We start from the raw sequence: 13968 nt of genomic DNA, 5'->3' as shown, positions 1-13968 counted from the left end.
ATCTTGTCCTTATTCTCGTAAGTTTCTTTGTTCTTAGGCTATTTTCTCCTCGGCTAGTCTATTTTCTATTTCTGCCTTCACTTAAGTTTCTCTCTTTTCTCCTTTGCCCGCCTAGATGGGTAGGTTTGCTCATTTGGTAGATTCCCCCACTGGTATGGAGGGGTTTAAAGCCTTGTATCACATTCCCTAGGGTGTTTCCTTATGGTACTACCCTCTGGGTGAGTGGCTTACCCACAGAAGGGGGGATAAGGCTACCCATGAAGAGGGTGACTAGGGACTTCCTGATAGCCCATAGAATCTACCCTCACCAGTGCGTGCCCAATCTGTTTAGAGTCTTGGGTAGCGTAAACGCTCTCAACGAGCAAATGGGGTTGAACCTCACCTAGCACGACATCATTTAGAAGTACGAGTGCCATTTGCTAGCAAACTTGGGCTACTAACTTAGGTCTAGGTCTTCAATGGTTAGGCTCATCTTGCATCTCCCAAAGTCTAACAAGGGCATGAAGGATGACTACCTGATCACCTCTAATGAATGGCATGATGGTCTTCACTACCCAACCTGGGAGGGAGAGCCAGATAGGGTACCCTAGGTTTAGGTTTTTTAACATGGGCACTAGTTCCTTAGTTTTGCTGCTCTCTCATTTTCTTTAGTGTTTCGTTTCTTTCTGATGGAGGGCTTCATTGTTTTGACTATGGTTTTCCTTCTCGGCTATTTTTGCAGATAAAAGATACGTGGCCCCCACATCAACTTCGTCAACGTCGCAAACCTGAACAAAGTACTAAGGTCTGAGATGTTTATGAGTGAGAGACTTAGCCTTAGTAAGCTCCTTGCCATGCTAGGTTGTCATGATAGGTTGTCCTTCTCCCCTTTTCTCCTCTCTTCTCTTTTTTCTTTTCTTTTTTTTAACATAGAATTCCCTTGTTGTTTTTGCGCAGGCCGTCCAGGAGGTATTCATGGCTGAGGAGTGGGTGAAAAACGCCCGCAACAAAACCAAGGTTGAGGCTAACCTCCGCGTCGAGACCAGCAAAGCCCTGTGTGTAGCGGAATAAAAGAACCAAGAGCTGTCCGCAAAGCTAACGATGGAGGAGAAGGAGAGAAGGAGCGCTGAGGCCGGCCTTAAGAACGCCCAAGACCAGGCTGAGGAGCAACGCTAGAAGCTCCAATGTGCTGAAATAAAGCTAGCTACAGCCAAACAGCAGGTCGTGGACTTGAAGGCAGAACTTGGGAAGGCCAAGGAGGCTGCTCGAACGGCCAAGGAAGCGGCGAAGGCCTCGGAGCAAGCATCCTATTATCTCAAGGTGCAAGAGACCAAGGTCCGTCTAGTAGAGGAGTTGGCAAAGGTCTGCAGGGACTACTGCCAAGAAGTATGGGCAGAGGCACTCAACCGGGCAAGAGTCCCTGCTGATTCCAAGTGAAGGAAGGCTGAGAATATGTACTACCCTACAGACATCCGTGAAGTTCCAGCTGCACTCCCTCCTCTTGTTACCCCTGCACCAATCTCCTCTGAGTAGCCTTTCATCACCCAGGCCTTTCTTCCTCTTGCTGATGTCCCCAAAGGGCCTAGCAAGGCTAGTGACCAAGGCCAAGGGGCTAAGGTGGCTAAGGGTAAGGGGGCTGGTCAAGGTGGTTCTCGGCTAGAGAATAAGGGCAAGGGCAAGGAGGTCAAGCCCCTGCCAGAGGCCAAGGGTTCAGAGGCTACCCTTAAGCTCAAGGATGCCGCTTCCAAGGCCAAGGATGCTGCTTCCAAGGCAAAGGAGGCTAATCCCAAATCCAAGGAGGCTGATCCCAAGGCCAACAACCCTATTGTCTCCCAGCCAGGTAGCAAGGATGACCCTTCCCCAGCCAAGGCATAGTTTAGGAATTTTTTTTCTTTTACTTATTGTCATTATATTTTTTTCCTTGGTATGTAATTTCCTTCTTGTTATGGCAAATTGCCATGTTTAAGATGTATCTCTTTTCTTAATCAATGAAAGGACAAACTTTTGCTTTTGTGAGACTTTGTTTTTCTTGCAATATCTGTATCTAGTTGGCTGTAGTTATTGCTTTACCCCCTGCTGGGACTTTAGATTGATGATGCTTTTAAGGGTGAACACCCATACTTTAACAAAAGCTAATAGTAAAGAATTGTTGCTAATTCAAATAAATTACTCCCATGTAAACAGTGAGAAAAATGGCTATCACCTTGATTAGGATATATTCTAACCCCTAAAGTTAACAGTTACTCATGCAACCAACAATCCAGCTATTACCTTTTATGTAGTTAGCAGTGTAGTTGGATAACTTTACCTTATCCGGGGCACTCGGCACCTAGTAACTTAACCTAAACAAAAAACAGACTGTATACTTCAGGTAAGTAGCTCAAAGGATGAAGTGCACGTCTGGATTTTCTTCTTATCCTCAAATGATAGTGAAGTTCATGCCTATCCATGGTATATAACCCTAGAAGGTCACCATACTTTGAATTTCACCTAGCACCCCATTCTACAGTAGGCTTGTATAATCATAAGTGTTAAATTTACTCAAAACATATGGTCTAAGGGGGCCCAACATTACCAAGGTTTTGTTTAACACTTAGAGAAATAATGTGAAATATTAATTTACCTAAGGCATGTGGTCCAAAGGGCCAGGCATAACCAAGGTTCTATTTAATACTTAGAGAAATAATGCGAAGTATTAATTTACCCAAAGCATGTGGTCCAAAGGGGTCCAAAGGGCCAGGTATAACCAATGTTCTGTTTAATATCCATACAAATAATCAAGAATATTAAGTTACTCAAGGTATGTGGTCCGAGGAAACAGACATGACCAAGATTCTGTTTAATATCCACACAAGTAATTAACGCAACACATAATGTCATAAATGAGAACATGGCAGAGCTGCCTTTTATTAATAATAGTACCTTCACAGGTTGTTTACATTCCATGGTCGCAATACAACTTTTTCGTCTAGATCTTCTAAGAAGTATGCTCCTATGCCTGGTACTGAGGTGATACGGTATGACCCTTCCCATTTGGGCCCTAACTTCCCCCATACTGGGTTTTTTGCAGTACCCACAACCTTTCTTAATACCAAGTCCCCAGGGGCCAATGGTCTCATCTTTACATTTGAATCATATATCTGTTTAAGCCTCTACTGATAGTATGCTAATTGAACCATGATATTTTCTCTCCACTCCTTAACTAGATCTAGACTCTTTTCTAGTAGGTGGTCGTTGTTGTCTAGAGCGAACAAGCTAGTCCTTAGCGTTGGGAATCCAGTCTCCAAAGGAATCACAGCCTCAGCCCCGTAAGTCATTGAGAAGGGTGTCTCCTCCGTTGACTTACAAGGAGTAGTCCGATATGTCCAAAGGACATGTGGAAACTCATCCACCCATTTGCCTTTTGCATCATCCAACCTCTTCTTGAGTCCATTCACTATGACCTTATTGACACCCTCGGCTTGCCCATTCCCTTGGGGATAAACTGAAGTGGAATGCCTATTCATGATACCCAATTTACAACAATATCTTCTAAAGACTTTGCTATCAAACTGAAGTCTGTTGTCTGAGATGAGGGTATGAGGAATCCCAAACTGAGTGACAATGTTCTTACAAACAAACCTTTTGTCATCCACGTCCATAATGTTCGCTAGTGGCTTAGCTTTAACCCACTTGGTAAAGTAATCAGTATCGACCAAAAGCCATCTCCTGTTTCCTGCTGCTTTGGGGAAGAGCCCCACAACGTCCAAACCCCATTGAGCGAAAGGCCAGGGACTAAACAGAGGATTAATGACACCCCCTAGCCGATGAATGTTGGGAGCGAATCTCTGACATTGGTCACACTTCTTCACGTATTCATGTGTTTCTCTTTGCATATAGGGCCACCAATATCTCTGAGTAAGGGCCCGGTGAGACAAAGATCTGTCTCCTGTATGGCTTCCACAAATATCTTCGTGCAACTCTTCCAAGAGTGGCTCCATTGCTTTAGGATGGATGCACAGCAAATATGGCCCAGAAAAAGAGTGCTTGTACAACTTTTGGTTCTCAGACAGCCAAAATCGAGGAGCCTTTCTTTGCACTTTGTCAACCTCCCCCTTCTTCTCGGGTAAGATGTCGTCCTTAAGGAATAGGACAATAGAATCCATCCAACTAGGTCCCACCCTAAGTTGATGGATCTGGACCTTCTCCCTTTTCATCTCGGCAGGGTTGCATAGATCCTCGACCAGGATAACCCGAGGTAGACTCTGCGTTGAGGAGGTCACATGGATGGCAAAGGAATCAGCATGCGTATTTTTGCTTCTAGGGATTTGGTGGAAGGAAAAAAAGTCAAATCCTGATTGCAAGAGCCTAGCCTGGTTCAGGTACTCTTGCATTCTCACATCCCTGGTTTCTAGTTCTCCCTTTGCTTGGCCTACAACCAGCCTCAAATCTAAAAAAGTCTCCACTGTTCTTCCTCCCATTTTTTGAACCATAGCCATCCCCACCAACAAAGCCTCGTACTCAGCCTCATTGTTCGTGGCCGAAAAGCTCAATCTTAAAGATTTCTCAATGATGATCCTTTTAGGAGATACTACAACTAGCCCATTCTTGATCCCTTTTGATTTGCTGCATCGTCAACATACACCTTCCAAGACAGAGGTTCATATAAGGAGATCGTCCCAACTGATTTTCCATCCATGCTCGGCCTTCCACCGTTTTCTTCAAACGAAGGCTCAACAAACTCCGCCACTAAATCGACGAGGACCTGGCCTTTTATAGAGGTGCAAGACATGTATTTAATAACCAACACTCCTAGGATCGTTGCCCATTTTGCAACCCTCCTTGTATAATTAGCTTTCCTAAGCAGTGATCGAAGAGGGAGTTGGGTTAGAACCATAACAATGTGGGCCTGGAAGTAATCTAGAAGTAACCATAGCAGGACTGCACTATGAGCGAGTCTGTGCACAAGCCTAGCATCCAAGAATAAAGACAACAAAGATAAACAAATACACATGCATTTTACTCCGCAGGCATTAACACACGTTTTATGGACTTAAAAGTAAATGTCTTATAGTAGAAAATTATCCGTAGCAAATGGATTAGTTACATCAGACAGGTTAAGTTAACAAAGCAATTGGTACAACAAATATAATAAAGATGCTACGGCATAACAACTGTACAGCAAATATAATAAGTTTCCAGTAGGTAAAGTTATGTGTGCAAAAGTTTGTAATGAGAGTGAGATATGGAATCTTCCCGCCAAAAGTGAACTAAAAAGAGCCCAAACCCAAACCTGAGCAATCTTATTGTTGGACTATGCCATTAAAGTTATGCATTTTGAAGAATGGGTCTAAATTTCTACTTGTTACTGCTTTTGAGATTTCAAAGAAAGGGTTTGCTGAAGAAGGAGGGAAAAAATTTCCTACTAATACATGCCCTTTCTACCGTGTTTTCTCTCTTTTCTTATCACTTTTCCTTTTCTTTCTCTCTGTTATTTCTCTCTTAGTTCTTTCTACTTTCTTTCCTTGGGTTCCTCCTTCTTATTTTTGGTCATTGCCGTTGTTTATAATGGGCAGATCTTATGAGACTTCTCCTTTTTACCCCTAGGGTTTTACCAACTGTTTCTGGTCTGTGGTGGACACCCCTTCAAGGCTGCCCACCAACCCATTAGTTGCCCATCCACTACCACTACCGGGTATGCCCAGTGCATTCTCTTTCTTCCACTACCCATTTTTTGACAAATTTCCCCTTTTTTTTATCTTGCTATGAGCCCTCCCTTTTGTTTGAATGGATAAGGCTTTTGAGTATCTCGCTACCTACCTCGGCTTTTGTTTTCTTTCATTCCCACGCCATTTTTGTCATTGCTGGTTAATTTTGTTTCGTCCTGCGGCATGTCCCTTCTGCCCATGCTTATCCTCTATGGAGAATGGCGTGGGCTTCTTTCTTTGGGCTTACCTTGTTTTCTTTCGTCCCTTCTTGGATTCGTGAGTTTGCTTGGCATGATTGCCAAACCGGCCTTTTAGGCTTTCATTCATCTCTTTCATTCCTCTCTTTCTTTCTTTCTTTGGGCTTTTATGGCCTATTTGCTTCTATCTTGCTTTGCTTTTATCTCTTATTGTGCATGTGGGCATGCTTGCTGCTGTTTCTTGCAATGCTGGCCCACTAGGCTTTATTCCTTTCCTTCTTTTCTCTTTGGGCTTTTACCTCTTCTTCTTCATTTTTGCTTGTTATTGGTAGACATGGCAAAACAGGCGGGTCGGGTCAGGTTCGGGTCAGGTTAATCGGGTTTACTGGTCAAACGGGTCGCGGGTCAAAACGGGTCATTTTTAAACGGGTCAATCGGGTTGCAGGTCAATGAGGTTGCGGGTTGAGTCGGGTCGCGAGTTGGGTTGAGTTGACCCGTATTTTTCAAACAATTTTTTTTTTTTTTTGGAATAGATGCAATCTGTCAATTGTTTATGAGTTCCTTAACTGTGATTAAATTCTCATTGGTGATATTGTTACCAATTACCACTAAACACTTGACTTGATACCCAAATTTGGTGCAACTCTTGTTCCAGCTTTCTAGAAACTAATCTTGGTATAATCTTCGATCTATTTAAAGTAGGAAGAGAAAATGAAGGTGGCAAGTAAAGAATGACAAACTATAATGGAGTACATAACATATTAAGTAAAGAAGAATAAGTAAATATTTTATAAAAATTACACCTCAATCTCAATCTACTTAACGTTGGTAAACGTGGCAAAACGGGCGGGACGGGTCGGGTTCGAGTTGGGTCAATCGGGTCGTGGGTCAAAACGGGTCATTTTTAAATGGGTCAATCAGGTTACGGGTCAAACGGGTCTGACCCATTTTGCCATGTCTAACTATTGGGGCTTTCTGTTGTTGGGCTTGTTTTATCAAAAACGGGTATCAACAAACTTGAAGGAAAATTCCACTATTAAAATCAAAGTTTTATATTTTAAACATATCCATGGTCCTAATTACTAACTCCAATAGTACTTACATATGTAATTTCACATTGCTCTAAACTTCTTAGACTATTTTATATAGAATTCTCCATAGGACTTACATCTATGACTCCAAAAAGAACCTCTTGAAGATTGATTCTCTCACAAAACCAAAGATAGCTCTGTGGATTCAACCTAGATCTGTACTATGGTAGTAATAACATTGTGGATGATGACTCTTTGTTTGCTTCTCAGCTTAAGGGTGAATAGGTGAAGGTTAAGGTTTTCTCTCTTAATAGCAAATTTTTTATTTCCCGTGGGTACCACTCTATCAATCTAGTAGTGTGTGGAGCTTATAAACACTTCCTTTTTCTTGAGCTAATCACGAGTTTTGGTTTTGGACTTGAATATACACATTTCAATTTGACAAGACAGAGAAACCCTAGGATTTGCATATGTATAATTTTTAATGAAAAATAAGTTACCACATCATTGAAGAAATGTCAAATCATTGTTCATAGGCAAATAAGCAAGAAAATTATAGAGGTGAACATATGGATTGATGGCTCTTATTTTAAAAACTTTAAGAATTAAAAGAGATCATTTAAAATTTTGAATTTCAACATTTTCAGGTACTAAAAATGGATAAAATTGAGGATAATAGTGTATTTCAACTTAAAAAAAAATTATTTTAAGCATAAAGTTAATAGATGTCCTAATGACATTAATTTTAAGAAATTTTTTTTTTTTAAATTTTACGAAAAAAAGTAACTATTTTTTATTTTATATAATTATTATAAAATGGTATCAAAACTTTTTTTTAATAGTTTATTAATAAATATTCTAAAGACATTCCTTGAACTATATTGTATAAAGGGATTTAATTAATAAACCATTTTAGGAAAATTTTTATAAAAAACCGTACAAATAATTAACTGTTTTGACCATTTTTTAATTTTCCATAAAAACTTCCTCAAAATGAATCGAGATCAATCGGAAGCCTATCCAGCCAGTGCGACGATCTGTTCCTACCTATTGGCATCCCCCACAAGAAGGTACGTACAAAGTTAATTTTGATACTGCCCTCTTTGATGATCTTGGGATGGCTGATTTGGGTGTTGTGGTGAGGGATTCAACAGAGAATATCATTGCTGCCCTCAGTCAGAAGGTCCGCTGCCATCATTTTGTGGAAATGGTGGAAGCTTTGGCTTGCAATCGGGCTCTAGTTTTTGCTCAGGAATTATGTCTTCCACAAGTGGTGTTTGAAGGTGATAGTCTCCGTATAGTTCAGGCAGTCAACAGTCAGGAGGCATGTTTAACTTTATTTGGTCATGTAGTGGGAGAGATTAAGAACTTACGGAGAGGCCTTAGATTTTCTTGTTTTCAGCATGTAAAGAGGGATGACAACAAGCTTGTTCATTCTCTTGCCCGTAGAGCAGCTTCTTCTGCTGACACTGATGTATGGATAGAAGAATTACCTAGTGATTTGGAAGATGTCTTCCAATTTGATTTTGATCATCAATAAAATTCACTTATCTCTTTCTAAAAAAAAAAAAAAAAAAAAACTGGACCCTTTTATTAAAGCAAACGGAATTATTAAAAAAAAGAAAAGATATGATTCCTTTTATTTCTTTGAGGGTAAAAACTATTATTCCTGGTTTAGAATAATTGTAGCAATAAGGAATAAGAAAGGACGATAAATATGACCGTTGAGTCCACCTGTGTCTTTTCGATGACCCTACTTGGTACCATTCATTGATTGTCTGTACAAGATGCGATCCCCTACCTTTTCAGTTTTTCCAGTAAAAAGCACACATATTTACACACAAAGACAAATACTGTAGTCTATAACGATGAAAATGGCTCTAACAAAACTGAAAAAGCCTGCAACGGCTATCCAAGTATCCAACAAAAAGTTGCATTGGGCCTTGGGTTATCTCCCTATTCTCTTCTTGATTACTGCAAAAACCTTTCCACGTTATATGTGGGCACCCACTCTGCTCTCTCTATTATATTTCTCACACAACCTTTGCTCAACTTTACTCTCTGACTTTGGTTCTTATTCCACACTCACTCACTCTCTCTCTTCTCTTCGTTGCTGGGTTTCCTTCAGATTTTCCGGAGCCTTCTTCTTTCTCATTGAGGAATCCATGGCTGTTCTTATTCTTCTTTTTCTCTTAGCAGCTTCTGTAGTTGCAGCTGATGAAGGTGACTTTATTTCTTTCTTTTCTCTATTGCACGCGTTCTTTATACTTGTTTTGTGATTTTTTTTTCTCTGTTCACAGTATTTGGTTTTGGTATTAATTTTACTCAATATTGTAATATCTCAGTTGTTTCTTAGAGTTTATAGTGCATTGATAAGGTATGCACGTGTTCTCCGCTTCTCCTTGAGGTCTTAGTGTCACAAATTTAGTGACCAATGTTTAATGCGAATGCACCAAAAAAGAAATAGTAAAAATGGCCTTTCACACACTCTCTCTCTGTTACTGTGTGTTTGTTTTTTTTTGGGGGGTGGGTTGGTTCTTTCCTAGTCCAAAGGCTCTGTGTGTGTGTGTGTTCTACTCTTCTTGCTTATGAGGGTTGGTGGGTTAGAATTAAATGTGGAATAAATGAGTACAGAGTGGGAGTTGGGGGTTTTAAATGTTACTTGGAAGTTTGGGATTTCTTGATTGTTGAATCATCTTATTATGGAATGAAAAGGGGACTAAGATACATAATGAAATAAAATAGCTGAAGTTTTGGAGATACTCTATTTTTCTTAACTTGCTGAGGTGAAATTTTTTGATTTGTGTAACCTTCAACTCAGCTGTCACAACTTATCTTATGCATCAATAAAAATATGTTATGATGAAAGTTGTGTTACTGGTGTTTAAAAAAGAAAAAGAAAAGAAAAGAAGAAGTTAGTGTTACTGGATTTATTGCTGGAGGTATTATCCTCAATGTCCCTTTCCTTCTTTTTGTGCATTAAAAGATGGGAGTAAAGAGGAGAGACTAGCAATATTGTTAATATCAATGTCTAATTGTCTTCCAGCTCATGGGCATTTCATCCTACTCCTAGCCCTATTTATCTTTTCGCTAGTAGTAGCATTTGCCTTGGTTGTGTAAACGGTCAAGGGTTAGAGAATTTAGGCACTTTTGCTTGGGGCTTAGAACTTGGTGGAGTTATGGGTACCTGCTACACTGTTTTTGTTGCCCTATTATATTGCAGCTTTTGTCCATACTACCCCACGTGGGGTGCTTGGATGTATTAATATGTTTTCTTTATAATATTATCTACTATCTATTCAAATCAACAAGGGCAACTATGACATATCTGATATTTAAGTATTTAACCCCACTTCTCTAAACAAAAAAGTATTTAATCCCACAAATAGAAAAGTTCACCAGCTAGTAAATTTTCTTCTTTTTTTGTGTGGGCTTCCTAATTCCTATCTTTATGTCATTGTAATCAATCCATTTTCCCTCCTTAGGGAACAAATATGACTTCATTATTCTTGCAATACTGATACTGGTTCCAATACAGATATGACTTCACTATTTCCTCTTGAGTTATGCAATTGTTACAAACTATCATTAACAAAGATTTCACATACCTTGATGTCTAGGATTTCTGTAATATCATAGTTGTCAATTTTATACTGGATTTTCATAACCATGGGTAAAAATCAAAGCTTATATTCACAAGTTTATGAAATTAGCATTACTTATTATTCTTTTTCAGCTTAAATACACAAGTTTGTGAAAGCATTACATCTTTCTTGTATATGGTAGATCCAATAGGAAATTAAGGATAATTTATGAAACTGTATACCAGATAGTTTATGAAAAATTGGCTACCAAAACCATGTTGAATGTTCCTTTCCTTGCTATCCACATCCCTTCATGTGCACCAAATTCATAAAGGCTTGAGAATTTTCAATTTATTGGCATTTGATCCACTAAAGTGGGATTTTTTTTTTCCTTAAAATTGTCTCATTTATTAATGGATTTGGACCCATTAATTAAGTCTACTGCTGTTATTAGAAATTTCACAGGACCAACCCAATGAATATTCCCCCATAGTGGGCCCGATCCAGTCCTAAACCAAGAGTGAAACCCTATCCCTTGGTTTCTTACAAATAACTACCCATAACCACCTACAACAACCCATGCAAAATCTATAAAAGAAAAACTTCATATCTCTTTCTTTCTCTCTCTCTCTCTCTCTGTTTCTATTCTTTGTAGAAGGGGTTCTTAGGTGGGGATTTGTGTGTCTTGCTTCTAGTAGCAAGCACCACAAACAAGCAAAGACTTGGAAGTATTGTTGATACTGTGATACAACTGTGGAATTAATCTTAAGAGGTTTATGTGCTTTTGCTGTCAGCTATGACCTCCTGCTCAAAAGGTTTTATTTATTTATTTATTTTAAAAGCCCATAGCCCCCAAATTTTCAATTTGCAAGAATCTAATTCTTGCAACAACTAGCATCTGCTTCACTGAAACATTTGATATGTTATATATTTTTTTCTTCTTACAAATAATAATGATGTTTGAAGAAAATCTAGTAGCATGAACTTGTCTGTTATCATTCATTTTATGAACCGAAACTCTTCAAGTCCCAACTTTTTTGGATCTTGTAACTTAAACCTAGCATCAGTCAAACAGTACTAGCAAATATCCTCTTCAGGAAAAAAAAAAAAAAAAAAGAAAAAAAAGAAAAAGCCCCCTCAATGTTGTTTGCAGTTGCATCTACTCATAATATGGATTACAAACTATGAAGATTTATGCTTTAGAAAATGCAAAATTATAATGTTTGTTTCTTTTTCAGATGCATTTATTGGTGTGAACATAGGAACAGATCTCTCAGACATGCCTCATCCAACTCAAGTAGTAGCCCTCCTCAAAGCCCAGCAAATCCGACACATCCGCCTATACGATGCTGACCGTGCCATGCTTCTTGCGCTTGCAAACACAGGCATTCAAGTCATGATCTCTGTCCCTAATGAACAGCTACTTGGAATTGGTCAATCAAACTCCACTGCAGCTAACTGGGTCTCCCACAATGTTGTAGCACATTACCCAGTCACCAATATCACAGCCATATCAGTTGGTTCTGAGGTGCTAACTACTATCCCCAATGCAGCAACAGTCCTTGTCAATGCCCTCAAGTTCATTCACTCAGCCCTTGTGGCATCCAATCTTGACCGTCAGATAAAAGTTTCAACACCTCTTTCTTCCTCTATTATCCTTGATTCATTCCCTCCTTCCCAAGCCTTTTTAAATCGTTCATGGAATCCAGTTTTGGTACCCATGTTGAATTTCTTGCAGTCCACAGGTTCATTTCTCATGCTCAACATTTACCCTTATTATGACTATATGCAATCAAATGGTGTAATTCCTTTAGATTATGCACTCTTCAAGCCTCTCCCTCCAAATAAAGAAGCTGTCGATGCAAATACACTTCTGCATTACTCCAATGTCTTTGATGCAATGGTTGATGCAGCATACTTTGCTATGGCTTTCCTAAATTTTACAAACATTCCTGTGATAGTGACAGAATCTGGCTGGCCCTCAAAAGGTGACGCAAATGAACCTGATGCAACATTAGAAAATGCTAACACTTATAACAGCAATTTGATAAGGCATGTGCTGAACAAAACTGGAACTCCCAAGCATCCCGGAATTGCTGTTAGTACCTATATTTATGAGCTCTATAATGAGGACACGAAAGCGGGGCCAGTCTCAGAGAAGAACTGGGGATTGTTTGATGCAAATGGGTCGCCCATTTACATATTACACTTGACAGGATCAGGACTGGTGTTAGCAAATGATACTACGAACCAAACTTACTGTGCAGTAAAGAATGGTGCTGATCCAAAGATGGTGCAGGCTGCATTAGATTGGGCTTGTGGAGCTGGCAAGGTGGATTGCACACCTTTGTCGCAGGGTCAATCATGTTATGAACCAGACAATGTGCTTGCACATGCAAGCTATGCCTTTGACACTTACTATCATCAGATGGGGAAGGCTCCTGGGACATGTGACTTCAAGGGGGTGGCTGCAATCACCACCACAGATCCAAGTAAGATCATGCTTGTAAAGAAGGCAGCATGTTCTATTTTTCTTTTGGTTTTTTTTTTTCTTATTTTTATTTTGGTCTCAGGTCCTGCGTTTTAATAATACATACATTTCGAAGTTCTAATAGTTTTGTTTTTTCAACGATGCAGGTCATGGTACTTGTATATTTCCCGGAAGGTAAACTTCTAACTTTCTTAATTAACCAAAATCTTTTACATCTTTTAAGTTTCCCATATGATTATGATTGAGGAACTATAAAAAACAATGTTGTAGAGAACAGCCCTAGACGAGCAATGATAAAATTTTATTTGTTATTGATATGTGCATGCAGTGTTGGCAAGAATGGCTCCCTGGTAAATATCACAGCCCCATCTATGAATTCCACAAGTTCAGAGTTTTCGAGCCACAGCAGTATTCACGGCAGTGGTTTGACAAGCATTTTCATGACGATTGCATTTCTAATATGGTGTGGAGTATTATTGTAGATGGTGGTATTGTTGGAATCTATTGCAGCTTTCATTCAAAGTTTTGAGAAGGTGCTTGGAGGAGCTTGAGATTGTTCACTTTTAGTGACAGAGTTAGTTTAGAGATAGTGGCTCATTCAATTTTGTACAAAACAAGCTAAATGGCCTGGACTGTCTTGGGCTCCATCTACATTCTTATTTTACTGAATGAATGATTCTTCCTTGTATGAAACCGACCCATCATTATTCCTCTTAATGCCTAGATTTTTACTCTTAAAAAATATTGCTTCAACTGCATCTTGTCCTCTCTGAGATTATCTTGTGAACGACTAAATCCTGTGAATTAAAGAATCTTACTCTCTTTTCTTTCCCCAAAACTGTCAACGAGGGAGAAATTGACTAGGTGTAATTTATTAATCTTTTGTATGAGGTGGAAAATTTGTCCTGACAAATGACAATAATGCAAGTTATTCTAAGAAAGGTTCAAATCTTTCCTATTCTCTCAAAGGATAAGAAAGATTCAAACCTGTACCCTTTT

The 13968-nt window shown here is 39.3% G+C and overlaps 2 protein-coding genes across 2 annotated transcripts; both read left to right on the top strand.

The window, feature by feature from the left end:
- Positions 1 to 458: 458 nt before the first annotated feature.
- Positions 459 to 1854, top strand: LOC115967267. The gene is made up of 5 exons (XM_031086346.1): positions 459 to 581; positions 722 to 784; positions 937 to 996; positions 1201 to 1341; positions 1513 to 1854. Exons 1-5 carry the CDS (start codon positions 459 to 461, stop codon positions 1852 to 1854), a joined length of 729 nt encoding a protein of 242 aa, XP_030942206.1.
- A 6944-nt stretch (positions 1855 to 8798) lies between these two features.
- LOC115975969 (glucan endo-1,3-beta-glucosidase 2-like) lies at positions 8799 to 13722 on the top strand. The gene is made up of 4 exons (XM_031097028.1): positions 8799 to 9117; positions 11717 to 12970; positions 13116 to 13143; positions 13298 to 13722. Exons 1-4 carry the CDS (start codon positions 8892 to 8894, stop codon positions 13449 to 13451), a joined length of 1662 nt encoding a protein of 553 aa, XP_030952888.1. The 5' UTR covers positions 8799 to 8891; the 3' UTR covers positions 13452 to 13722.
- Positions 13723 to 13968: the final 246 nt, after the last annotated feature.

Source organism: Quercus lobata, chromosome 2 (assembly GCF_001633185.2).
Source record: "Quercus lobata isolate SW786 chromosome 2, ValleyOak3.0 Primary Assembly, whole genome shotgun sequence".
Classification (NCBI taxonomy): Eukaryota; Viridiplantae; Streptophyta; class Magnoliopsida; order Fagales; family Fagaceae; genus Quercus; species Quercus lobata.
This window is presented reverse-complemented; position numbering and strand designations above follow the sequence as displayed.